This window comes from Triticum aestivum, chromosome 6A (assembly GCF_018294505.1).
Source record: "Triticum aestivum cultivar Chinese Spring chromosome 6A, IWGSC CS RefSeq v2.1, whole genome shotgun sequence".
NCBI classification, from domain to species: Eukaryota; Viridiplantae; Streptophyta; class Magnoliopsida; order Poales; family Poaceae; genus Triticum; species Triticum aestivum.
In genome coordinates, this window is record NC_057809.1 from 13,171,286 (window position 1) to 13,197,304 (window position 26,019).

Here is a 26,019-nt window from a genome sequence, read left to right on the forward strand (position 1 = left end):
TTGAGCATCTTTTGTGTCTTTCAGGCAGGCCACCTGCCTGTCAAGTAGAGCATCCAGCTTTGGGTGTTAGATTGCATTGCAATTCAGTGAAGTAGGATTCTCACTACTAGGAAAAGGCCTACTAATGACGCACCAATTTTGCCTACTAATGGCGCATCACTGATGCGCCATTAGTATCACGCCACTAGTATTTATTACTAATGGCGCACCACTGGTGCGCCATTAGTATCTGGTATACTAATGGCGCACCACCCAGTGCGTCACTAGTATATAACACCATGCGCCATTAGTATGCCTCCCAGGGGCCATATTTAACCATGTGCTTTGGCACACTAATGGCGCACTGCAGATGGATGCGCCATTAGTATACTTGGCATACTAATGGCGCACTGTTTGGTGATGTGCCATTAGTATACTTTGGCATACTAATGGCGCACTCTATAGTGATGCGTCATTAGTATGAATATTAGGTTTTTTTTACTTTTCTGATTTTTGCACAGGTTACAAAATATATTATTTGACAGAATATAGACAGTAGCACACAGCAACAGCAGATTCATTGAATACAATAGAAGATTAGTCTCCGAATATAATTCATCATATTAGTCTCCGAATTCAAAAGATCGAACAAAGATAAAACAATACAAGTCTCGAGACCGCGAGTATCGAGTTTGTCTTCACATTACAAGTCGATATCGATCATCTAAACTACCATCACATAGAAGAGAGCTGCGTCATCACGATGAGCATCATCGCGATGAAACTGGTCTTCATCCGGTTCCTCCAACGCTCCCTCCTCTCTCCCGCTAGATAGCGGGCGTATCTAGATTCCGCCTCCGCCCTAGTGGTGTACCCTTTGTAACTGTTACCGTTGAAACGGTGAACCTGTCTCCGACACTCCTCCCAGTCGTCGTAGACTCCGGAAACCTTACCCTTGTACACGACATACGATGGCAACTCTATGCACAAGCCAAACAACAGACAATACATACATAAGCAATATATAAGTATGCAACAAAAGGATCGGAAGAGAAAAACAAGACATTAATAGCACGATTCATGTCCTACTAATAAATAGCATCAATTACATCTAAGTTGAACGACTGTCCAAATCAAAGAGACATACAATTCATTAAAGTTTAATTACAACATGAGCCAATCAATGTTTCAGAACTACACATCACTACTTTTGACTCGACTCATGGACAGGAGCGTGGATGAAGCCGCCGTCTGTCGTGATGGTCATGAAATCGCGGGCATTGTCAGCCTACATTTGTAGCATTCCGTCTATCTCAATGTTGGATGGTTGATATCTGAGGAAGAACTGCCCCGAGGTATGAAGGACATCTTGATGGATGATGTCTGCAAACTCCGACTGGATGCGAAAGAATTCTTGTCTGATGTCCGCGTCCTGGATTGCCGACAAGCTCGCGGCCCAATCTTTGAGATTATTTGGTAGCAGAAGGTGATGATGGTCCCTTACGATCGCCCGCATGTGATGGAGGGCGTAGTAGGCATCCTTCTGACCGCCAGGCGGTTGCTTGACGCAGCAAAACGTTGTATTGTGGGCGAACACGTGCTTGCCGTACTTACGAACTGCCCTGATGAAGGTGCCTCCAGATTTGGCGTAGCCGGGGAGAACATCATCAAGAACTTTCTTGATATTTGTGTAGTCTATCTTGGAGTTATGGTTCGGGTCAAAATACGTGGCCATGGAATATTTCGGGCTTAAGAGGATGAGTGTGCAATGTGTGTCACTGCACAGAACACGGAATGTTAGAAAAAAAAAAAGAATGATCGAAATCTAAGAAATCATATGTTACGGGGCGGTTAAGGGATGACTTACTCGGGAAAGTAAGCCACAAGGAAGTTATCCTTATCTGGGTTTGCCAGAATGACGTCTTCGAGGTGTGAACTCGCGACTTGGCGGTCCCCAGCGCTGCTCAAGAGCTTGGCACACATGTAGAAGGGGTCGACGATCACGATGTCCGGGGTCTTGTCTCTAATGATCCGCATCTCCATACTCAGCGAAAACAGCCGAACGAAGGTGTAGTGCAGCGGATGAAGGTTGAACATAGCAAAGATGTCATCAAACCGCAGGACGATCGTACCCCCGATGGCGCCATCCACAAAGCCCTTGCCCTCTGGCACCTTGGCCACGAAAACCGGGTATGCCACATCATTCTCTTTGAGATGCCGCTTCTCCAAAGAAAGAACACTGTCGTGCAGACTCTGCATAGCACCGGTTGCAGCATTGAGCATATTTGTCAGTAGCATCGCCCTACCCGCCACATGCACCCTCCTCGAGATATCCTTAGGTGAAGGTGGCCCGTCCTGAGCACGGATCGTACTCGGTGCCGGCTGGCTCGCACCGGCGCCCTTTTTAGTCTGCCGTTTCTGGCCCTTCTTCTTGATCTGCTCTAATGGGACCGAGTTCTGCTCACAGACCGCCTTCTTGAGTGTGTTGGGGCTGATAATATTTGGCACCTCCGCTATCTGAGGCTCGGTGAAGGCGACAGCTGGAGGCGTCTCCTGAGAACTGAACGCCAGACGACGCTTGTTGCAATTGGGTTTCTCCGCCGTACTAGCTAGATCGCGGTCGTCTTGTTTGGGTTCTTGAGAAGGAGGCCCGCAGAACTCGTCACCGTACCCATGTTCGGCAAAGTACTTATCGATGTTGGTAAATGTACCATCGTCGTTGTCGTCGTCGTCCGGATCCTGTGCCATATGCATGTCCAGATCCTGTGCCATAGGGATGTCCGGCATGTCCGGTAGCGTTGCGGCGTTCTTGCCATGGCTTGGCGCCGGCACGACTGGCGGTCTTGTCTGTGGGGTGGTGTCCCCCGCCCCCTAACGAATCTGGCTCTTCGGCCAAAGCAGGGGCCAGCTTACGCAGGCGCTGAGGGTCATCTCATCTTCTTCGTCGGCCCCAGCGGGTCGAATCGGAGGTAACAGCTCGTCGTAGCCTGGCAGCACCCGAACCAATTCAACCCTATACATTGTGGGTGGCATCGGATTACCGTGGAACACGGGGTTGCCCGGTTGAACGATTCTTCCCTTGGCGACATCGACCAACTCGCCGCCCACGAAGTGCAGGAGAGTGCAAAGAACGTCGGCGGTGCCCTGCGAAAACATGTAGGGCATCAGGGATGCCCAGTCAAAGGCAAGGAGATGAAGTCCTCGGTCGAGAGGCTTAGTTACCGTGATGCCGTCGAGCTCGGCTAATGTCGAGGCACCGCCAACGGCGGGCGTGCAACTGACGGAGGGGCCGCTTGCTGGCGAGGTGCCGGCCGGCGTACACCCGGGTGCATTAAGCTCCAATGTCGGTGTCGGAGACACCAATACCGCCGCCGCCGGAGACATCAATGGCGCCGCCGCCGTAGACACCAATATCGCCGCCGCCGGAGACACCAATGGCGCCGCCTGCGCGTTGTGCGAGTTGCTGGCCATGAAGCTGGGAATTGGGGGCGGCCCCTGTTGGCCACCCGCAATCCACGCCGTTATCCCATGAATCAAGGTAGGCATAATGCCGATGAGCGTCGATCCCAGTTGTTGTTGCACTTGCTCTTGGACCATCTCCGGAATCCGCGCCACTTGCGCCTTGAGTGCTTCAACCTCGCGCGACTGGCTTTCCGAGCTGGTCTTTTTCTCCTTTCGCCCACCAGCGGCATAGTATGACGACCATTTTGTGGACAAGCCTTTGCTGGCCACATGACCAGCTGACGTCGGCTTATTGAGCTTATCCTTATTTTTCATTATGTTCAACACCCTATTCAAAGGGGAGTCGAAAGGGGAGCTCTGAGACGACCCCGCGCTACTGCTTTCTTTGTCCTGCGGAAGGAACGTGAACCATTTAGAAATATTGGGGATTAATTAGAATGCAACCATATGGAGCTAATTACGCGGGGGTGTATTCCTTACCAGAACAAGCTCAAGCTCCTTGGTCTTCGGATCCGTGGTAAGCTCCTTTGTTACCGGGTCCTCCTTGTACCGGGCCCTGAGAAAGTTCCTGGTCTGCTTGTCACTGTATTTCTCGAAGCGGGGCGGTAGGCCTTACTCGGCACGCTCCGCGTCCTCCTTGTCCCATACAGGCTCCGCCACTCTATAACCGCCGGGACCGAGTTGGTGGACCCCTATGTTCAACTGCCGCATTTCTTCCCCCCACTGACTTGATTCGGAGGTTGCGGGGCTCTTGCACTTGATCTTGAACTCCTTGTAGTCATCTTCGCTAATCAAAGGATATTTCGCCTTGATCTTCTCATAACTATCACCTTTGTCAATCATTGCCTTCACCATGCTTTTCCAAGTAGACAGGGTCGTGCTCATCGTCGTGAGGGTGGCACCGTTCACTTTATTACCCGAGAGGCGTGTGTTTGCGAACTCAGCGGGGAACTTGTATCGTTCGTGCAGCTTCGTGAAGAGGAGGCTGCGCAAATTCCCTCAGTCCTTATGCCTTAGGTTCTCGGTGTTGATCGAGGCGGTGCTTCGGAGAATGCACCCGAGCTGAATCGAGTACCCCTTGACTACGTGTTTGGGTGTCGTCGGATGCCCGTCGGAGTTCACTTCAGTAAATTCCTCCCTGATGGTGCCGAGCATGTTCGGGCGCCGGTCCTTCCGTTGCCTCTTCGGTTGGCTGCCATCTGTGCGTGCGCCGCCATCATTAGTGGTGGCATCCGTGGCGCCATCATCAGTGGTGTCATCCCCGACGCCACTAGGGGTTGTGTAGTCAGGATCGGTGTCTTCCGCGGCGTCCTCATAGCAGTGAGGTTCTTCCTCCAACTCCTGGGACAGCTCCCAGAATTGCTTGCCGCCCGAACCGCCGGCCTCATCGTTGTGGGCCATGTTTCACTCTAAATAGGAAAAAAGTTTGGTCAAAAAGTTGGTTATTGTCAAGGAACAAGATCATGGTCTCATCATTTAGGGTTTGTTGACACCGAGGCATCCTAAAAGCTAAGCTTTTATCATTTAGGGTTTGTCGATGCCGAGGCACCCTAAAAGCCTAAGCGTGCATCATTTAGGTTCTCATCGACACCGAGGCACCCTATAGAAGCCAAGTTAAGTTTTCATCATTTAGGGTTTATCGATGCCGAGGCACCCTAGGTTGGGCCTAATCACTTGGCTCTATTGCCACCTATATTGGGTTTATCATCTAGGGTTTATCGATGCTAAGGAGAATTCTAAGTTGGGCCTAATCACTTGGCTCTATTGCCACCTATGGCTTAATGCAGCAAGAATGGCGGGGCAATTGATCCTACTTAACTAAATACTAAGATACCCCGGCCCATGCATTAGTCGCAAGTACCCCATATGTCCTATTTTTAGCAAAGTCATGCTAAAATTCACGGAAAATTTCAGCATGACCTTTGCTGAAAATAGGACATATGGAGTACCCGAATTTGCCGGAACGGAAGTTAATCGACATTCCGGCAAACTCAAGGGCCTCTCGGGGTACAGCAACAGCATCACAAGTTGATGAAATTCCCAAGTAGTACAGCAGCAGCATCACAAGTAGTACCAATGAACATATAGTCCAGCAAGTTGAAAAAGCTGAAGTTCTCAGCATGAAGAATCACACAACACATCACCTACATTATGATGATACATTTGGAGATTGCACATACAGTTTTCACATAAGCATAATTGTTCTGGAGATTGCACATACAGTTTTTGACAGCACAACACCTATGACAACACATACAGTTGTCGTTACTGCTCCCAAATGAAATGACACTTTGACATGGCTGCAATTTTTAGTGTCTACTTATCTGCAATTTTTCAGTGTCTGCTTAGGAGAAATAGGTTTCAAACTTCAGCTTGCTTTGTATAAGGAGACTAAAAAACTATCCAAGGAGTTCTTCAAGTTCAAGTTACAGCCTGCATGACATTTTCCTACACAATGCTTGTTGTAAATAATTACTTAAAGTAAACACTTTTTTATCTTAGCTTACTTACAACAGAATGCCTATCTTTCTGGTTTTCCAATTCCTTTTGTTTCATTTTCAACATTGCTCTATTTGTAATTAATAGCACTGTTCAAGAAATCTGTATATGCAATCTACAGAGATTCCCCTGCTGACTTTTAGACTGATTTTCCATCAAAATTGAAAATAGTTACACTAAGTTTCAAAATAAAAAAATACACTTCTTAGTTTTACAAACTGAAAATTACTCTAAAACTGAAACTTTAACTGACTTTTAGACTGAATTTTTACTCCAAGAGTTTTTATATTCAGATCACTTTAACTGAATTTTACATTGAGTTTTAGATTGAATTTTAAACTTTCTTGCAATATAAGCTTGCCGTACACTTTATATTTAGATCAGGAGCCAAGCTCTAAAATTGAATTTTTAACTGAATTTTGACGACTGCATCTGTTTCAATTTCAGTTTCAGATAAAGTTTATATTCAGGTCAGAAGACTGACTTTTAAACTGACTTTATATTCAGTTTCAGGTAAGGACATCAGAGAATCTACAGCGAGGGGCGGCCGACGCGGTGAACACGAGCCCGCATGCACAAACGGTGACTAAACAAGGAGAAAAACAGGGGAATCGATGGAGACGCTCACCGCGGAGCTGGGGAAGGAGACGGCGAGGCCGAGGGTGGTCGGGGCAGCGCGGATCGACGCCGAGAAGCAGTGGTCGGTGATGAGGAAGAAGAGGTCGATGCGCTCGATCCTTGATGACCCGGCTCCAATCCGTGGACGTAGGCGATGAAGGTGATGATGGTGTTGCTCCTGGCGCAGCTCCTAGGCACGACGACGGAGGACGGGGCGGTCGGTGGCCGCGGTGACGCGCGGCGGCGGCGCTCGGGGTGGAGGGAATGAACGGGGCAGGCCGTCGGCGGCGAGGATCGAGAGGGCGATTGAGGAGTGGAGGGAAGGAGCAGGGCAGGCCATCGGCGGCGAGGACCGAGACGGCGAGGCGGGGCACGGGGGTCGTCGGGCGACTAGGGGGGAATGAATCTGGCGAGTGGGAGGGACGAAGGGATCGAGCGACTAGGGGAAGATTACTAATGGCGCACCCCCTGGCAGTGCGCCATTAGTATGTTTTTTTATAGCAATGGGGCACCCCTGAGACGGTGCGCCATTAGTATTCTTTTTTTTAGATAGCAATGACGCACCAGCTAGCCGTTCGCCATAAGTAAGATTTTTTTATTATTATTTTGTTGCATCTAATAATTTAATAGAAAATTAATATGAATATGAATATGAATATGAATATGAATATGAAACAGTAATATTTTTTTATAAAAACAGTAATAATTTTTAAAAAATATCATCAGATTTGTTATTTGAAAATATTTATGAATATAAAAAAATATCATCAAATTTGTTATTTGAAAATATAATCAAATTTGTTTTTTGAAAATATAATCAAATTTGTTTTTTTTATTTTTAGTTGCATTCATTTGTGACGGTGGAGCGGGGGAGGGTGCGGGGGTCGTCGGCGGTGGTGAAGCGGGGGAGGTGCGGGGGGTGCTCGGCGGTGAGGGGGATCTGGCAAGGGGGATCTGGCGAGGGGGGGTAGCGATCGAGATGGAGGGGGGTCGAGATCGAGTGTCCTCATGAATATTCAATATGTTTTCATGAATTCAAAAAGTGCCCATGAAATTTAAAAATATTCATGATATCAAAAAGTGCCCATAAAATACAACCGAGAAATGAAGACTACGATTTAAATACAGTCGATCTTAGCTAGCTATCTGTTCATAATCTTCTTGTCATTCTTTTTTGCAAATGGAGTTATTCTGTGGAACAGACGTCCTTTAGGTAGGGTGGTCCTGCTTCTTCTTGTGGTGTATGCTGCTACTTCATCGTCGTCGTCATGTTCAATCTTCGGGTCGCCGTACTTGTCGAAGTCTTGCTCATTGGCTACTCTATCCATTCCGATGATCTTCCTTTTGCCTCTCCTCACGACAACACGACTGGGCTTTGACGGGTCGGTAATGAAGAAGCATTGGTCCACTTGGGAAGCTAGTACCCATGGCTCATTTTTCGCGGTGACATTTGCGCCCGCGGTCTTGGATTTGGCTTCGGGTATAACCATGATGGTGAAATACCGGTCTTCTTTTAGGACGCTCTTGGCCCATATGACACCGAACATCGAGACCTTCTCTCCAACGTAGCTCAGCTCCCAGATCTCCTCGATCCTTCCGTAGTATTTGTCCTTGTCGTTACCGGTGTAGGATTCCATCGTTACCCCGGAGTTCTGATAACCATCGCTCTTCATGTCCTTGTTCTCGGTGTAGAATGTGTAGCCGTTGATATCGTACGCCTCATAGGTCATCAAGTTGTGCTCGGCGCCCTGTGACAAGGCGAATATGAGTTGTTCTTCCGCGGAAGAATCCTCATGTAAAGGGTACGACAGAAGCTTCTGCTTGAACCAACGCGTGAAACATGAGTTGTGCTCTTTGATTATATCTCCGTCCGTCCTCTGTTGGCTCGGTCATTGTACGTCTTCTCAATAAAGGTTTTGTGCTTTACCACCCAAGGATCGACCACGTTTATGTGTTGTAGCGCGACTAGGTTTGCTCTTTCAAAGTCGGCGAGTCGACCCTCGAAGTTGACATGCATTTCGCGGCGACCCTCATAGTGACCCCATCCAGCGAGCCTGCTGAGGTGCCTGTTGACGGGCAGACCAACGGGGTTCTCGATGCCTAGATAATTCGTGCAGTAGGAGATGCACTCTTCGGTCAGAAAGCCCCTGGCTATACTTCCCTCTGGACGTGACATGTTGCGAACGTATCCTTTAATGACACCATTCATCCTTTCGAATGGCATCATGCTATGCAGGAACGTCGGCCCGAGTTGGATGATATCCTCCACGATATGGATCAGTAGATGCACCATAACGTCGAAGAATGCGGGCGGGAAGTACATCTCAAGCTCGCATAGTATCACCACAATCTCTTCCTGTAGCCTTCTGAGTTGCCTCACGACAACCAACTTCCGAGAGATGACGTCGAAAAAGTTGCATAGGCCAAATAGCGTTTCACGGACGTGAGCGTCCATGATCCCACGGATTGCAACTGGAAGTATCTGCGTCATCAGCACGTGACAGTCGTGAGACTTCATTCCGCTGAACTTCTGCTTCGCTGGGTCTAGGTATCTGCTTATCTTCCCCGCGTAATTGTAAGGAAGTTTTACTGCTACGAGGCAGGTGAAAAACTGCTCGATCTCCTCCTGACTTAGAGTGAAGCACGCGGGAGGGTAGTCATTTCCTGTCTTCTTGGCCTTTTTGCCTTTGCGACGACTTTCTGTGTCCTGCTTCGCCTCATCATCATCATCATCATTAGCGTGAAGCTCCTGCCTGATGCCCATTGATTTCAAGTCTGCCCTTGCTTTCGGCCCATCTTTGGTCATCTCTGGCATGTTGAGCAGGGTACCAAGCAGACTCTCGCACACGTTCTTTGTGATATGCATGGCATCAAGGCTGTGAGGCACACGGTGGATCTTCCAGTACTGCAAGTCCCAGAAAACAGACCTCGTTTTCCATACCTTCAGCAGCGGCTCTGGCTCCTTTCACTTCTTTCCCAGCTCTGGCGCCTTTTGCTTCTTTCCCGACAGTGGGCAATCTTTCCAATTTTTCAACAGCCCGTCTATTTCCTCGCCGCTCCTCGTACGCGGGCGTCTTCGGAGTTCGGTTTCACCATCGAACAGATCCTTGCGTTTCCTCCACGGGTCATCGTCGTGAAGCCACCTTCGATGTCCCATGAACACGATTTTCGAAGACCCGGGATCTCTATCTAGCTGGCGATACGTTGTGTCATCCATGCACCTGACGCATCTAGAAAATCCGTGGACCACCTGCCCCGCGAGATATCCGTAATTGAGATAGTCGTGCACCGTCGTGAGCAATGCAGCTCTCATAAGAAAATATTCTTTCTCTGCGGCGTCCCACGTATTGGCTGGCGTTTTCCACAGCGTGTCTAGCTCCTCTTTCAGCAGCCCCAGATACAGATTGATGTCGTTCCCTGATTGTTTCGGCCCTTCAATTAGCATACTCATGTGAATGTACTTCCTCTTTATGCACAACCAGGAGGGAAGGTTGTACATCCACACAAACACAGGCTAGGTGCTATGTGTGCTTCTCTAGCTGCCAAACGGATTGACTCCATCGGTGCTCGCGCCCAGCACGATGTTCCTTGAATCCTTCCCAAATTCTGGGTGTTCGAAGTTCAACGCTTGCCACTAGCTCTCATCCTTAGGGTGACTCAGCAGCTTGTCTTTTTTATTTATCTCCGGATCATTTGCGTCATCTTCTCGCTTCTTCTTCTCCCTATCCGCGTGCCAACGCAGGAGCTTTGCTACCTTAGGGTCCGCGAAATACCGCTGCAGACGAGGAGTGATCGGAAAGTACCACACCACTTTTTGAGGAGCTTTCTTCCTCTTCTTGTATCGAGTGACGCCGCACACTGGACATATGGTAGACTCCTCATGCTCGCCCTGATAAATGATGCAGTTGTTCATGCACACATAGTATTTCACGTGCGGTAAATCCAGAGGACACACTACTTTCTACGCCTCCTCAAAACTGGTCGGGCACTTATTCCCCTTGGAAAGACATTCGTGCCAGAATGACATGTTCTCGTCGAAGCATGCGTCGGTCATTTTGTGTTTTACCTTCATCTCCAAAGCCATGAGCGTTACTTTCAGGCGGGTATCCTCGGGTCTGCATCCTTCATACAATAAAGTAACCGCATCTATCTCCAGTTGATCCAGCTTGGTTTTCTCTCGAATGACAGCTCTTGCGTTATCCGTCTGCTTGAGAAGCATCTCTTGAATATAAGGGTCCTGCACCCAGCCCATCGATGGTCCATTGCCGTCTGCTCCTCCAACATCTCGGCCTTCGCGGAGCTCAAAAACCTATTCACGATGCCTTCGGTCATCGTGCGAACCATGGTCGCCTGCGGGGTAGAGCAAAACGATATTTTAGAATCAAGAAAAAAATTGGCATGACTTTCCCTAAAAATAAGACCAAAAAGAATGCATAGTGCCAAAATTCTTGCCGAAACGGAAATGAATCAACATTCCGGCAAAATATTGGCAACTATCGCATTTCAAATACCGGTACTTGCAAACACAAACATATATGCAACATCACAAACATATGCAACACCACAAACATACATAGATCTAGCTAGGCCACAAAAAGTGCATGTGCACGTTGTTGGAGCGAGCTAGGGAGAAAAAAAGTAGATCTCTACAACATGAAGATAGCTTTCCCCTTACTTACCTATCAAAAAAAGGTAATTTCAACACTTAATTTTGATGAATCTATGATGCAAATGAGGTGAGGAGGAGAAGGCAGCCGACAAGCTTAGAGAAGGAGGTGGGGGGAATGAAGTGGGGAAAGTGAGTGTGTAGGTGTGGCTGTCCAAAAATATCTAGCTGGTCCCAGGTTACTGATGGCGCGCCACACAGACATGGGCCATTAGTAACCCAACATACTAATGGCGCACCACACAGACATGCGCCATTAGTAGTTTTGCAAAAAAGTAAAAAAAATAATTTTTATACTAATGGCGCACTGTGGCACAATGCGCCATTACTAGTTAACTAGTAATGGCGCACTATGCAACGGTGAGCCATTAGTAGTTTTGCAAAAAAGTAAAAAAAAAATATAGTAGTGACGCACTCTATGACTGATGCGCCATTAGTAGTTCTAACTACTAATGGCGCACTCTACCAGGATGCGCCATTAGTATGTTTGAAAAAATGAAAAAAAAACATTTTGTTACTAATGACGCACCATGTGCCTGGTGCGCCATTAGTGTCTTTCACACTAATGGCGTACCAACAGATGATGCGCCATTAGTATATAGTAATGGCGCACCACATGTCTGATGCGCCATTAGTGTCAATTCCATCTATAGCCCTTTTCCTAGTAGTGTCTATTGGAAGCAAAATGTACTCCTGCCAGTTATGTTGCGGAATGTGGCTCATATCTCTAGTGTACTATGTATAGCTTGGAGATGTGCTGCGTGGACTCCTATATGTGCCCTATAATCACAAAATTTTCTGCTCTCTTTCCCTTTGGAGGTGATGTGAGGCTGACTTGCTTAACTTCACGATAAAATCAGAAAATGCTTCACACACCGCTAGAAACATCATATGGAAAGTACATGCAACTAAAAATGGTGACCCCTCGGACTCAAGCACTCGAACCTGCTATGGAATCTTCATGTGCACCATCTATCCTTGCTCAAAATCATCCAACCAAATTTACTACATATAGTAATACCCACTTTATCCTGCAAGAGAGAAATTAGTATAGTACATCAGTAAAGTGGAGCAAAAGTACAAAAACAGCAGGACCTGAATTTCTGTTAAGGTTGCATTATATAGTTATAAGCAGCTTATGGTGTAAATAATTGCTTTCTTAGAGGCTGGGGCGGGGCAAAGTAAGAAAACCGACCTGATGTGGAAAGTGTGTAAGACTAAACTATGCACAATGGAAACACACCTTTGCTAACTTTTTTTTATCTAGAATGGAATAGTTAAGATAAGCAAAACAATTAGATTATGATCTTGACAAATATAAGCACATGTGCATTATCTTGACAAATATCTAGAATTGTCAAGCCACTCTGAACTGCACTGAATGTCGAAACACAATCTTTGCACCTTTCATTACATTCAGTCATATACGGTCACAAATATTACATGGCCAAGCAAGAACATTTAAGTTTGTCAAACATGGTTAAGCAAGTGCTACAAAATCTAGCAATTTACTATATGTACTCAGAAATATTACATGGTTAGGAGTATGAGCTGTATCAGGCCTCCACTAAAACCATCAAACAAAATTCCACAATCAGGTCTAGCAAGGAACATTTTGGTCACCTACATAAAGCTGTACTGTTGTGTGCTTACTCTCACTGTAAGTTCTTAATTTGAATAGGGCAAAAACGAATCAGTACTGCGGCCAAAATGTTACCAATACAACCTCACTCCGGCGGCATGCAGAATTGAAATTCCTACTTACCGGAGTGCCAGTGTGGAGGCAAGTGGTCCGGTGGCGCAGCCCAAGCATAGCTCTGAAAGCCATAACCAGTTATCGGAAACAACACTCATCGAGCCCAAGTAGAATTACACGTGCAATGAAAGAATGTTAAAAATAACCTCCTCGGAAGCAACAGCATCCGAACCTATCCACAATTCTCTATGCACTGCTCCATTCACAAGTTGAAGAAATAACAAACCTTCAGGAGCACTTGTCTTGAGTAAATAATTTAGTTAACACCAATACTTGATATGAATACTGCCACCGAAATCATCATCTTCCGGATCAGAACAGAAATAAAAGATGGATAAAAGTACCTCTGGGTCTCAGAAAGCAGATATCATGACTTCGGAAGATGATGATCTCGGTGGCAGATAAGTGAACCTAGCAATGGATTTATGATCGAACTAAAACTGTTGCACACTATATTTTGTTTACAAAAAATTACAGTCAGTCCATAACTGATTGTTGACTACCAGAATAAATTATACTGTATTCTAGATGCACATTATATTATATATGTAGGAACTGAATAAATATGTTGCTGTGATCTCATTGTCGAGAGTTTCACTTAGCTTCACTGCACAATGCAGCTAAGCTAGCTAGCTGTGTCTGTGTTCTACAAACAAGCTCTGCATGCCCATGCTTCACTTGCCACCTTGTGGTCTAGTGGCATGCAAGATTTACAATTTGGTACACTACCACCAAACTACTCCCTCTGTAAACTAATATAAGAGCATTTAGATCACTAAAGTGATCTAAATGCTCTTATATTAGTTTACAGAGGGAGTAGATACTAAGCAATTTCTGCTAGTACAGCCAAACTGCTTGTACCCAACAAAGACCATCTACGTCAACGGGATGTGCCTCTTCAACAACAACACCAGCGCCCGGGTCACCACCACCAGCCTCATCATCCATGAGATGGACTCCTACAACCAAGCCAACTTGGCTTCACTGTAAAGAAAAATGGAAACATCACTTTCTTTATTTTATAGCATATAGTATATGTGCAGTATCCCTTCCGAATTTTTGCTTCACTTTTCCTATCTTTTATTTTTCTTTTCCATCTTAGTTATCTCTATTCATTCACCCGCAAAAAAAAATAGTTATCTCTATTCATTGTCAAGGCCTTTCAGTAAGTTGTAATAGCTAGTGGAAGATGTCAGGTTACAAAGCTAGAGTTGTACATCACACCAGTCCAATTTCGACAGAGAATTTTTACTTCCAAATTTTCAGTTGGTCAATACTGTCTCAGGCTAACAACAATTGCAGGAGGACAGTACCGATGTGACCATAAAATGCACAAGAAATACATATGATTCTTCACACACTGGATAACACTTTGCGCTGTTATATATATCAGGTATCTAAAATACACTCACCTGGCCATGCTGGGGTTCTTGGGCATGCAGCCAGTGACTTCTGCAATTCCTGATATTCAAATTGCAGTATAACTGTTCTTCAGGGGCATTTCTCCAGTAAGTTCTTCCCAGTACTTGCTGCAGCTTGTTCTCCAGTAGCTAATGGTGACAAAACTGCAATGACCTTGTCCAAGCAGAACTGCTAGAAATATACCCTTTACATGACTCACATTGCCATCAAGTACCCATATGGCAACCAGGCACTAAACTTCAACAAGGGATTGGTTCAGGCATCACATTGGCATTGTTTTAGGCTGCCTGTGGAAACACTTCGGTTGCGTAACAAAAGTCTTGGAGATTTGGAAGCCAAGCTAATAACAGAGACTCAGTGGATGGTGATTAATCGCTTTGTTCCCTTTGCTGCTTGGTGCAAAGCCATAAGTGGGATCTTCTTTCAACAAACTTGAGGCCCATCTCCAAGCCATAACCGAAAAAATACCCTGCACATTTTGCAATTAGTAACCACTTGAAGTGTGCAACATCAAACATTATGTAAAATGTAAAGAAAAAACACTGGAGATGGAGCTTTATCTGGCAAGAGGTTAAGCTCAGACTAGCATCATTCTAGTTATGCTAAAATGAAATGAAAAGATTAACACTCAGACTAGTAAGGCAGAAGAGTGGTGGTTTCTCCTGTCAATGTGCCGAATTTGGTAATTAGCGCACAGAATGACAAAACCTGGCATACCCTTCCACTTTGGTACACAAGAGTCAATAAGGATATAGAAGTCATGCACAATCCTTATACCAAACTGCATACTGCTGTTAGCAAATGCAGATTCTCCCTTTGTCTGTCAGATCCATACCAACCAACAATTAGGAACAAAATGTTAATCAAAACAATCTTCCAGAACTACATTTTCATGATGACATAAACACACCTCTTATGAGTCCTGCACCTGCAGGGAACGTGATTTGTTCGTACTGTGTCACACAAACCCAGTTGATGGCCAGGGACTATTATCCATGATTAGCTTCGTTCAGCTTTTCTCCTTTTCTTCCAGTAGCACTTCTGACTTTAGTTAAACTTGAAGCATGTGCAACGTTGGCCAAACAGACAGTGGAATTACCAGAAGTCCCCACATGAGCAAATGCCATTGCTAAACTTGTGAAATCTGACAGCATCCCTCACAAGAATATCACGACCGGTTATCTTCGAGATGAACTTGGTAGCATTGTGGCAATCCACACAAACACGCAGATTCTTGACAACCCGGATCGGCATTTCCTCTGGAACAAAAATTAAGCCAAAGGCAATTGCAAGCTTCTCGCTATGATTGCTGAGCATGTGAACCTTCTCAGCATCTGCCACATCATGCAGCACAGAACTGACATCAGGCTTGTATCCTTCTTCCACCATCTTAGAGTTGAGCCACTGGAGCTTTTCATAAATTGTTCCGGAGAAGGGGTGAGACTGATCGTCGGCTGAAAATATGTGAACTTTATTTTTATACTTGATCCAGCTGCAGCCTGGTTCCTTCTTCACTTGCCTATCCCTCATTCCACGCCTAAGCTGGGCAACCTCGCTCCATTCACCTTTAGAAGCATGCATGCTGCACAGCAAGACATAGCTCGCTGGGTTTTGAGGGTCAGTTTTCAAGAGATTCTCAGCAGCCCATTTCCCAATCTCCATGTCACCATGCAACCGGCATGCACTAAGCAATGTTGCCCATCCAATTGCATCAGGACACCGTGGCATCTGCCTTATGAACTCCCCAGCTTCTTTTAACCTCCCTGATCTGCTATAAAGATCAATCATACAAGTATAGTGATCGTCCAAGGGCACAATACCATGGTCCTTCTGCATGGAATGAAAGTAGCTGCGGCCTTTCTCCACAAGCCCTGAACGGCTGCAAGCAGAAAGGACACCAATAAATGTTACCCCGTCAGGCTTCACACCCTTCAATAACATCTTCTCAAACAAATCCATAGTTTCTTTTGCTTTCCCAAACTGCGCATAACCTGAGACAAGGGCAGTCCAGGAGACTTGATCATGAAACGGCATCTCATCAAACAGGCGGTGTGCGTCCTCGATACTGCCACACTTTCCGTACAAGGTAACGAGTGCATTAGACACTGTAATGTACGGCCTCAACCCTGAGACAAGCGCCATACAGTGGAACTGTGCTCCCTCTTCCAGGCTTGCTAGATTAGCACAAGAACTTATAACACTGCCAAGAGTGAAATCATCAGGCTTAATCCCATCCCTCTGCATCTCCGAGAACACCCTCACAGCCTCCTCGCCGCACCCATTCTGTCCATAGCCAACGATCATTGCAGTCCATGAGATGATGTTTTTGCATGTCATCCTTCTGAAAACGGCTTCTGCCAATCTGATGCTCCTGCACTTTGAGTACATGTCAACAAGCGCGCTTCCAACAAAGATATTGTCATCATACAGAGTTCTGATTGTGTAGGCATGGATCTGCTTCCCCTCTTCTGAGGCAGCAAGGGCGCCACAGGCTGTAAGGATGCTTCCGAAAGTGTACTGATCAATGCCAACACCCTCGGCCCTCATCCGCCTGAAAACATCCAGCGCCTCCGACTGCAACCCATTCTGCGTCAGCCCTGTAACCATAGTAGTCCAGGTGATGGAGTCCCTGTCGACCATCGCCTCAAACACCCCCCTGGCCTCCTCAACCATCTTGCACCGGAGGAGCCCCGTGATCATGGTATTATACATCACCACATTCTTGCCCTCCATCTCATCAAAGACCCGCTTGGCGTCCCCAATGAGCCCCATCTTGGCATACATATCGACCAGGGGGCTCCCGGTGAAGGCATACGCCCCGAACCCGAGCCGCAGGATCTGGCAGTGCACCTGCCGGCCGAGCGCGCGGTCCCCAAGCGCCGACGCGGCCATGACCATGCCGGACATGGTGATGCGGCTGGGCCTGACCCTGGCGCCTTCCACCACCGCCTCCTCCCGGAGCAGCGCTTGGTACGCCTGGGCCGCCCGCGCAGGGGCGCCGGCGCCCGAGAAGCCCGCGATGAGCGCGTTGTAGGACACGGCGTCACGCTCGGGCATGGACGCGAAGAGCCGCTCCATGTCCGGGAGGAGGCGCGCGCGGGCCAGCGCCGAGAGCAGCGCGTTGCGGGTGAAGAGGTTGGGGTCGGGCATTGCGTCGAACAGGCGGCGCGCGAGGGGGAGGCGGCCGGACCTGGCGTAGGCGGCGAGGAGGTGGTTGAGGAGGTAGGTGGGCGGCGGGTGCGGGAGCGTCCGGAGGACGAGGCAGTGGACGGCGCCGGAGACGCGGGCCCCATCGCGGCCGCCGGCGGCGGCGGTGGAGGAGAGGAGCGCGGCGTAGTGGTTGCAGAGCGGGCGGCTCATAGCGGGAGCCGGCGCGGGGGCTCACACGCGAAGCCATTCGCGATCCATATCACGCCCGTTATGGGCCTAGCACTCAGGCCCATCTCTCGTTGACGCGTGGTCATGGGCCTCCAGTAAAAAAATTCTACTCTCTCAGTCCCAAAATATAAGAGAAACGCTCTTATATTATGGGACCGAGGGAGTAATAAATTGTGCACCTCCCGCGGGTTTTGCCACAATAAATACAGCTTGTTTTAAAGAAAAATACAACTATGAGATGGTCCGAAATTTGAATGATCGGTTAAAAATGGATGTACTTTGTTCGCTAGAATGTCTGATCAATCAAAAAGGATATTGTGCCGATCAATGTATATGATGACCCACGCCCACCCTTCCACTTCAGCAAAGAACATGTTCGTGTCTCCCTTTAGTAGTCCCGCTTGCTTCAATACACGACCCTCTCTTGCAACGGCGAGGATAACTAGATTCTTGGATGGCGTGGCCCCGTCAAAGATGTTAGAGTTGCGGTGCTTCTAGAGTTGCCACATAACTAGGATAATGATCACATTGGCATCCCTCTTAGCCCGTCCTCGTCCTCCCTTGTCCTGGCACCATGTGGAGAGGTCGTCGTCCGGTGTCGGTATCCACTCCGGCTTGCCAAGGGGGTGGCATATCGCCGTCCACACCTCACGCGCTAAAACACAGTGTAGTAAGATATGGTTGATGCTCTCTTTCGCTTGGCTGCATAGTGGGCAGCTATCTTGATGATCAAGTCCTTTTCTTGCCAACCGGTCGGACGTCCAACATCTGTTCTGAATTGCAAGCCATGTGAAGAAGCGGCACTGTGTTGGCGCTTTGAATTTCCAGGTAAAGTCGGCTATTGGGGCGGTTTGCCTGCCCCAGAACTTTGTGGCATAGACCGCTCTCGTGAAGTAGCAGCCGTTTGCTTCCCATGACCAGGTGATGCTGTCTCGTCATGTTGGCTGAAGTTTCACCCTTTCAATTGCAGTCCACAGTTGCAGGTATTCACTTATAAGATTTGTTAGAAGTCAGAGTCCATAATGTCTGACCAGCTTCACGGGGGAAACAAGATTGACATCCACAATACGAAATCAATTTTATTAGACGCGTCATGATAGTTTCCATATTGCATAACTTTAGTATTGTAGATGTTGTTATTTCTTTTATATAAACAAGGTCAAGGCTTTATAAAATTTTACTTGAGGCGCATTTTACGTGGGGAGTAAAATCTAGATATATCCACCTTCACTTTTTTTACTGTGATGATGTGACGGCGTTGAATGATCCGGCCATCGTCGCTCTCACGCATTCGTACCGGGCGTGCTGCTCCACTCAATCATTCCTTCCCCTTTGTTGATAACGCACGCATCGCATCATGGGTGGGTTGCCCTCCACATTTTGCCCTTATCTGAATGGCCTGATCGGCCGAAATCCAAACGGCGACCTGCCACTGCCGGCACTGTGTCTGTCCGCGCGCAAGCCGGCACCGCGCCCACGCTCCTCCGGCGAGAACGACGCGCTTGGCGGCCGCCGGCGTAGGGCAAATTTGACAAATTTGACCTGTGGACGAAATTAAATTACAGAATAAACTGCCCGTGAAACTATTTCACGCGGTGACTTTTTTGTGTGACGTCCGACACAAAGGCGCTATACTACACTATGCAACGCCTCACAGATAGACGCTATATGGCTGACCAACGTTGCATCCCAGACTGTCTAAAAGTTGCTAAGTCATTGTGCAGAGCCTAAGAGCTAGGTGTTGCACTGTATAGTGTGGCGCCTAGCTCTCAGGCGCTGCACTAGTGGTTGCACTACAAAATGATGCAACCACTAGTGCAACGCCTAGAAGCTAGGCGCTACGCTGTATAGTGTGACGCCTAACTCTCAGGCGCTGCACACTGACTTAGTAATTTTCGGATCACACGGATGCGACACTGCCAGGCGTGTAGCGCCTATCTGTGAGGCGTTGCACAGTGTAGTGTGGCGCCTTCGTGTCGGGCGTCACATAAAAAGATTAGCCGCGTAAAATAATTTCACGGACAGCTCATTCTGTGATTTGATTTTGTCAATAGATCAAATTTGTCAAGTTTGCCCCGGCGTAGCCACACCTGGGCGCGGCGCGTGGGCTCTGCTATAGTCCACGCCCGCCACACGCCCGCCACACGACACGACAGACCGAAGCTTCACGTGGCTCGGTCTGGTCTCTGTGGATGCAAGGAAGGAGCTTCACCACGCTTCTAGTAGGACTAGACTGCCAAGAAGCCTCAGGTTGATCGGCTGGCTGGCGCACGGTCGCTTTCACGCATTGGGTGCTGTGCCGTATCCGATCATGGCGCGGGCCGCGAGCCATATCCGAGTCGACTGGATCATTGGATTAGTACTAAAATCCTAGATTTTGTAGAAATCAAACAAACTGAGATTATCATTCCCTTATCATAATCAGTCTCAGATAAGTGCAGTGCAAGTTCTTTGTGCTCTTGATTTGGCCTTGTCGGTGAGCGAGCTGCCAAACACGGCCGTCGATAAAAGAACGACTTGAGGAGGACTAGTTACTGATAAATAAATCGACACAAAGATGGAGCCAGCTTGAAAACCCAAATCCCGAATCCCGAACTCGATGGAATTTTTACACGCGGAATAGACTGGAAAAAAGAAAAAGAGAAGAACTCGGGAGGCAGCAATCCAATTCCAGAGGGAGCGAAGCAGAGGCAGAGCGCTTGGCAACGCCACAAGGGGGTGTCTCTCGCGCGCGCGTCAGGGCGGCGCGCGGCATGTCGGGCAGGAGGGGCGGCGGGCGGCGGAGGCGGGCACGGCGAGCCACCGCTCGATGCAGCACGCGTGGAAGCCGTGGCCGCACGCCGGCATGGCGCGCACGGCGTCGCCGTCCGCGAACTCGGCCAGGCAGATGGCGCACTCGTGCGCCGCCGCGCCCGCCAGCCGCGTCCCGGACGCCGAGTACACCAGCAGCGGCGGCAGCGGGGGCGGCGGCGCCGGCTTCTCCGGGTCCTCCACACCGTCGACCCCCCGCCCCTGCCGCTGCCGTTGCCGGCGGCGGCGGAGCAGGCACCTGACGCCGGCGTGGAGCGCGAGGGCGAGCGCGAGCGCGGCGAGCAGGGAGGCGAGGATGATGGCCATGTTGCCCGCGAAGTCGCCCGCGCCCGAGTAGGGCCCCCACCGGTTGGTCGCGATGGCGGTGGCCGTCGCGTTGCCCCGGCCCGCGCGCGCGTGCTCCGGCGTCGCCATGGCCTGCCTCCCTCCGGTTCTTTCTCTGGCTGGCTGGCTGGCTGGCTAGCGCGCGGCGGCGGGCAGTGCTCCGTGAAAGCGAGGCTCGCCCCGGTGCACTAGCTGGTGCAGCTGAGTGAGTGACTGGCTGGTGGAGTGGAGTGGAGGTCGACTGACTGATTGATTGATTGCCGTGGTGGTGCAGGCGAGATGGGCCAGACCCGGACGGACGGATGGATAGAGGCTGGCTGGCTGGATCCGGGGTCGGGAGCGCGACGTGCCATGCCCCATTCACCTCCGTCCTCCACCGGCTAGCCGCCTCTGCTTGGCCCGGCACGACGAGCATGGGGTGTACATAACGTCGGGACCAGCTGTGCTGCTGTTCTCGAGCACACCGTATCGCGCTCTCCACACAGCCAGAGGATGAATGGATGATGGTCTTACTTACATGTGGCCACTGCAACAAAATCACGAGTTTGATTAAAGCTACAAGCCATTCTTAAATTCTTTTTTTTATCTTAGACAGGTCAAAACACATACTCCCTCGGTTTCAAAATATATGACAGTTTTTTCTTAGCCTAGTCTGGTCGAAGATAGGGGCACGGCCGTCGCTGCGCACAAAGCAGCCACTGAGCGAGCCTACTGAGAGGTTTTGTACGGTTTTCACTGATTTTATTATAAATAAACATTCTAGAAGGTTTTGGCATGTTTACGCTGTTTTTGATTGTTTTTGATTTTCTAAAAAATTCAAAAATATTCAGAATTTCAAAATTTCCGTCTGGTCTTTTAAAAGTTCATACTTACAAAAAAAAATATTTCTTGATTTGTTATGTTCGAGTTTTCAAAATATGTTCGTGTTTTAAAAATCAAAAAGTATCCGCCTTCCAATAAATTCTCTCATTTTCCAAAAAAATGACAAACATTTCAAAAAGGTTCACATTTAAGAAAAATCTAAATATATTTTCACACTTTTGTAAAATACTTTTTTTGTGATTTTTTCAATAGGAAAAATGAAAAAAAAATGTACTCCCGCCGATTCATATTAATTGTCGTGGACTTATTAAGTCCTTGACAATTCATATGGATTTGAGGGAGTTCTAAAAAAAATCTGTTCCTATAGTGCAGATGAGCTCGAGCCCAAAAATTAATATTCGCCACTGAGAGGGGCAATTTGGCTACCGAACTCATCTACACCCGCCGTGAACAGCAAAAAAATACTAGAAAAAGTCAAAAAAATCTCTTTTTTTTTGCTTGGTAGATGTTTCAGTGCCTAAGATTCATGCAAAATTTTAGCTTGTTTCGACATCTGAGCAGCTCTCAGAAAAAAGACAAATTCAGGGTTTTTAAAAAAGTGTATTGTTCATGTACCCTTCGGATCGATTTTTTTTGCTGAGAGCTACTCAGATGTCCAAACGATCTAAATTTTGGTACGGACCTCACGCACTGAATCATCTACCATGCAATTTTTTTCGGACTTTTATGAATTTGTTCACGTTTTTATTTTATTATTCATAGGGTGCAGACAGACGTATTAGAAATGAATATTCGCCGCACCTTCACTTTTTTACTTGTCTCTCTTCTATACGTAAACAAAAAGTGCCATGTAAGCAAGCTTATAGCCCACTAGCATACTTGCTCTTATATTGTTAACTACTAATGTAAGACCGGTTTAAAGAGTGTGCTAGTCTATCTGGGATTGGGTGAGGGTGGTGATGTGTCATGCACACGGATCATCATCCTTCACTCATAACTGGATAGCTTCTTCTGCTTGTTTTGGCCTTGCACTTATCTGTTGGGGAACATCGCATGGAAAACAAAAAATTTCCTATATCCACCAAGATCAATTTAGGAAATGGACATCTACGAGAGAAGAGATTGGATCTACATATCCTTATAGATCGCTGAGCGGAAGCATTAAGAAACGGGATTGATGTAGTCGAACGTCTTCGCGGTCCAATCATGATCCATCCCGCGAACTCTGATCCAAGTGCCGAATGGACGGCACCTCCGCGTTCAACACACATACGACTTGATGACGCCTTCACCTCCTCGATCCAGCGAGCGATGGTGAAGTAGTAGCTCGAGTCCTCCGGCAACATGACGGCGTGGTGGCAGTGGAGGTGGTGGAATCTCAGCAGGGCTTCGCCAAGCACTACGGAGAGGAAGATGGACTATGAGGGAGGAGAGGGGCAGCGCAGTGGCGTAAAGATGTGCTCAAGGGGCGCGGCTGCCCTCTCTCTACCTCTCTATATATAGGCGAACGGAGGACAGGGTGGCGGCAGCCAGGGCAGATGGGATCTCCCCTAGGGTGACTTGCCCCCCAAGCCGGGTGGAGCGAAACCTAGACGGGGGCGCCCCACCTCTCCTGGTCACGTGGGAAAGGGTGAGAGGGGCACTCAACCCCTTAGTGGGCTGGTTTCCCCCCTCCCCTTGGCCCATGAGGCCCCACCAACACTTGTCGGAACCCCCCGAAACCCCTTTCGATCATGCTGGTCATCACCCGGTACCCCCGGAACACTTCCGGACTCCAATACCCTTCGTCCAATATATCAATCTTCACCTCCGGACCCTTCCGAAGGTCCTCGCCACGTCCAGGATCTCATCCGGGACTCCGAACAACCTACGGTAACCACCATAATGACTCAACTATACTTATATCGTCACCAAATGTTAAGTGTGTAGACCCTGCGGGTTCGAGAACTATGCAGACATGACCGAGACACCTCTACGGTCAATAACCAATAGCGGGACCTGGATGCCCATGATGGTTCCTACATATTCTACGAAGGTCTTATCGGTCGAACCTCAATGTCAAGGATTCAGCTAATCCCGTATATACACTACAAAAAAAATACACTTCCGTGATGATATGTGTTTATCACAGTAGGTCGCGTTTTTTGTCATGCATGTACATCCATGACAAATTTATGACAGAATCAAGATAGTCATACATGTGCTGTCGTAGAAGTGTTCCATGACATTACCAAAATTATCATCACGGAAGTGTCCACTTCCATGACGATAAATCGTGCGTCACAGAAGTGCTTTCGTCAAGGGTGACCGACACGTGACATCCACCGTAACGGAACGCCGTTAAGCTATCGAGTCGGGTTTTGGATCCGATAACCCGTTAACAGCCCCGACCAATGGGGATTTTCCACGTGTAAAATCATCATTGGCTGGAGGAAACACGTGTCGGCTCATCGTTGGGACAGATGCCATCCACTCATTGGACAGAAGGCGCTTATGATACGTCGACACGTGACACGGCCCAACAGAGGCCCATTCCCGTGAAAAGGCCGGCCCGTTTGACTTGGTCAAAAGGTGGCGGGCCGGCCTATGTAAAGCTTGTTAACGGCCTGTTCGCATATAGCCCATTTACAGCCTGCTAACCCAAGACCCGTTACGCCCTATCCGAATTAGGCCCAATAGCGTCATCTAGGCCATCCAATATGATTCCAGCCTGTTTTCACTTCTGACCCATGTATGGCCCATGACGTCTTTCGGCCCATATGAGGCCCTATGTAACTCTTGTCCTATTAACGGCCCGTGGTGAAACTGGCCCGTAATAAACAGTGTATCACTTTACACCCGTTAACGGCCCGTGGTGAAACTGGCCCGTAATGAATAGTGTATCACTTTATACCCATTAACGGCTCGTTATTCCGTTGGGCCGTTTCCAACCCATGTTATCTTTCAGCCTTCTCAAAGCCCATTTATTCTTGGGCTCATTTCCAGCATTCATTTACTTATGGCCCGTTACTCTATTTTCTGCTTGTGGGCCAAATTCAGCCCGTGGTTACAGTCGGCCCATTTGTGGTCCGTTAATACGTTGGGCCGTTTTCATAGCGTCATCAAATACGGCCTATTAACGATGACCCGTTATGGTCGGCCCATGAACGGACGATTCCAACTCTAGCCCGTTTATGGCCATAATGCGGCATGTTATTGGCCCATGTTTGGCCAATCGATCATACTGCCCGTATAAGGCCAATTGATGATACGACCTGTAGAAGGCCCATTGTTTCTACGGCCCGTAGAAGGCCCACTGTTTCTACGGCCCGTAGAAGGCCCAGTGTCACTACAGTAAATATTAGCTCATGGTTATTGTGGCCTAGTTTTAAAAAATAGGTTATTGCAGCCACTAGCAAACCGCAGAAAAAGAGCTGCAATGACTACAAGCAAACAAATAAACAAGGCAACGAGGAAATAAATAAGCAAGCAACTTATGCTAGGCTATCACGACTATCACACATATTACATCCACTGGGCATCAAAGTTCGCCACCAGTGCAAATAAACGCGCCGACAAAAGAATATACAAAACTGAAAGCACTTCAGAAGGCACTAGGCCTGGCCAGGTCGGGCCCCCCAAACAGCTGAAGAAGCTGGGTAGACCTCAGTTGTGTCAACGATAGATGCATCAACACTAGATTTAAGGCATGATGCTGCGCACGGCAGTCCTCTGACATCTTCATTGCATCTTTGACTTCAAGTCAGAGCTGAGCTGAAGTAAGTCTTTCCGCTTTACGTTGAGACTGAAGAAGTCGAACTGATTGAGGCAGCGACTGCACAGAGGTTGTCTCGCACCTGCTGGTGAGTAGCTTCAACTCACTGTCTTCATCAAGACAGGACCTTGGGGTCATCTCGCCATCCTCAAGATGGTTTGGCTCACTATCTTTCCTAAAGTTCTGCCTGGCGTAAGAGATACGTGTCTGAAAGAGAAACAAGGAGACACGTAACAGGTTTCACAATTATATAAGCAAATAAATGGATCTGTTCTGCATAAGGAACATGTTTTTACAACTACAATTTGAAACTGGTAGTTGTTGCAAACATCCAATCAGATGTAAACAGCAAAGCAAACAGCAGTGGAGGAAATGATGCCTATCCAAATCTATACTAGAACAAAGTTTGAAGACTTGAGAAGGATGAACTTACATTACATGTTAACACGGGCTGGACAAAGCCCTTCACTACTAGAAAAAGGGCTATAGATGGGATTGACACTAATGGCGCACCAGACAAGTGGTGCG

The 26,019-nt window shown here is 48.0% G+C and overlaps 2 protein-coding genes across 4 annotated transcripts; both read right to left on the bottom strand.

The window, feature by feature from the left end:
* Positions 1-12,216: 12,216 nt before the first annotated feature.
* Positions 12,217-17,774, bottom strand: LOC123131666 (putative pentatricopeptide repeat-containing protein At1g68930). 3 transcript variants are annotated; one of them, XM_044551338.1, is made up of 5 exons: positions 15,313-17,774; positions 15,120-15,222; positions 14,393-14,871; positions 12,990-13,041; positions 12,217-12,255 (listed from the first exon to the last, which is right to left on the bottom strand). In XM_044551338.1, the coding sequence occupies exon 1, from the start codon at positions 17,760-17,762 to the stop codon at positions 15,498-15,500; it is 2,265 nt and encodes a 754-aa protein (XP_044407273.1). In that variant the 5' UTR covers positions 17,763-17,774; the 3' UTR covers positions 12,217-12,255; positions 12,990-13,041; positions 14,393-14,871; positions 15,120-15,222; positions 15,313-15,497. The 3 variants fall into 3 exon arrangements, with proteins under 3 accessions (XP_044407273.1, XP_044407270.1, XP_044407271.1); XM_044551335.1 differs by lacking the exons at positions 12,217-12,255; positions 12,990-13,041 and adding an exon at positions 13,526-13,964; XM_044551336.1 differs by lacking the exons at positions 12,217-12,255; positions 12,990-13,041; positions 15,120-15,222 and adding an exon at positions 13,526-13,964.
* A 2,566-nt stretch (positions 17,775-20,340) lies between these two features.
* LOC123129980 (RING-H2 finger protein ATL79) lies at positions 20,341-21,299 on the bottom strand. The gene has a single exon (XM_044549935.1). The coding sequence runs from the start codon at positions 21,003-21,005 to the stop codon at positions 20,517-20,519; it is 489 nt and encodes a 162-aa protein (XP_044405870.1). The 5' UTR covers positions 21,006-21,299; the 3' UTR covers positions 20,341-20,516.
* Positions 21,300-26,019: the final 4,720 nt, after the last annotated feature.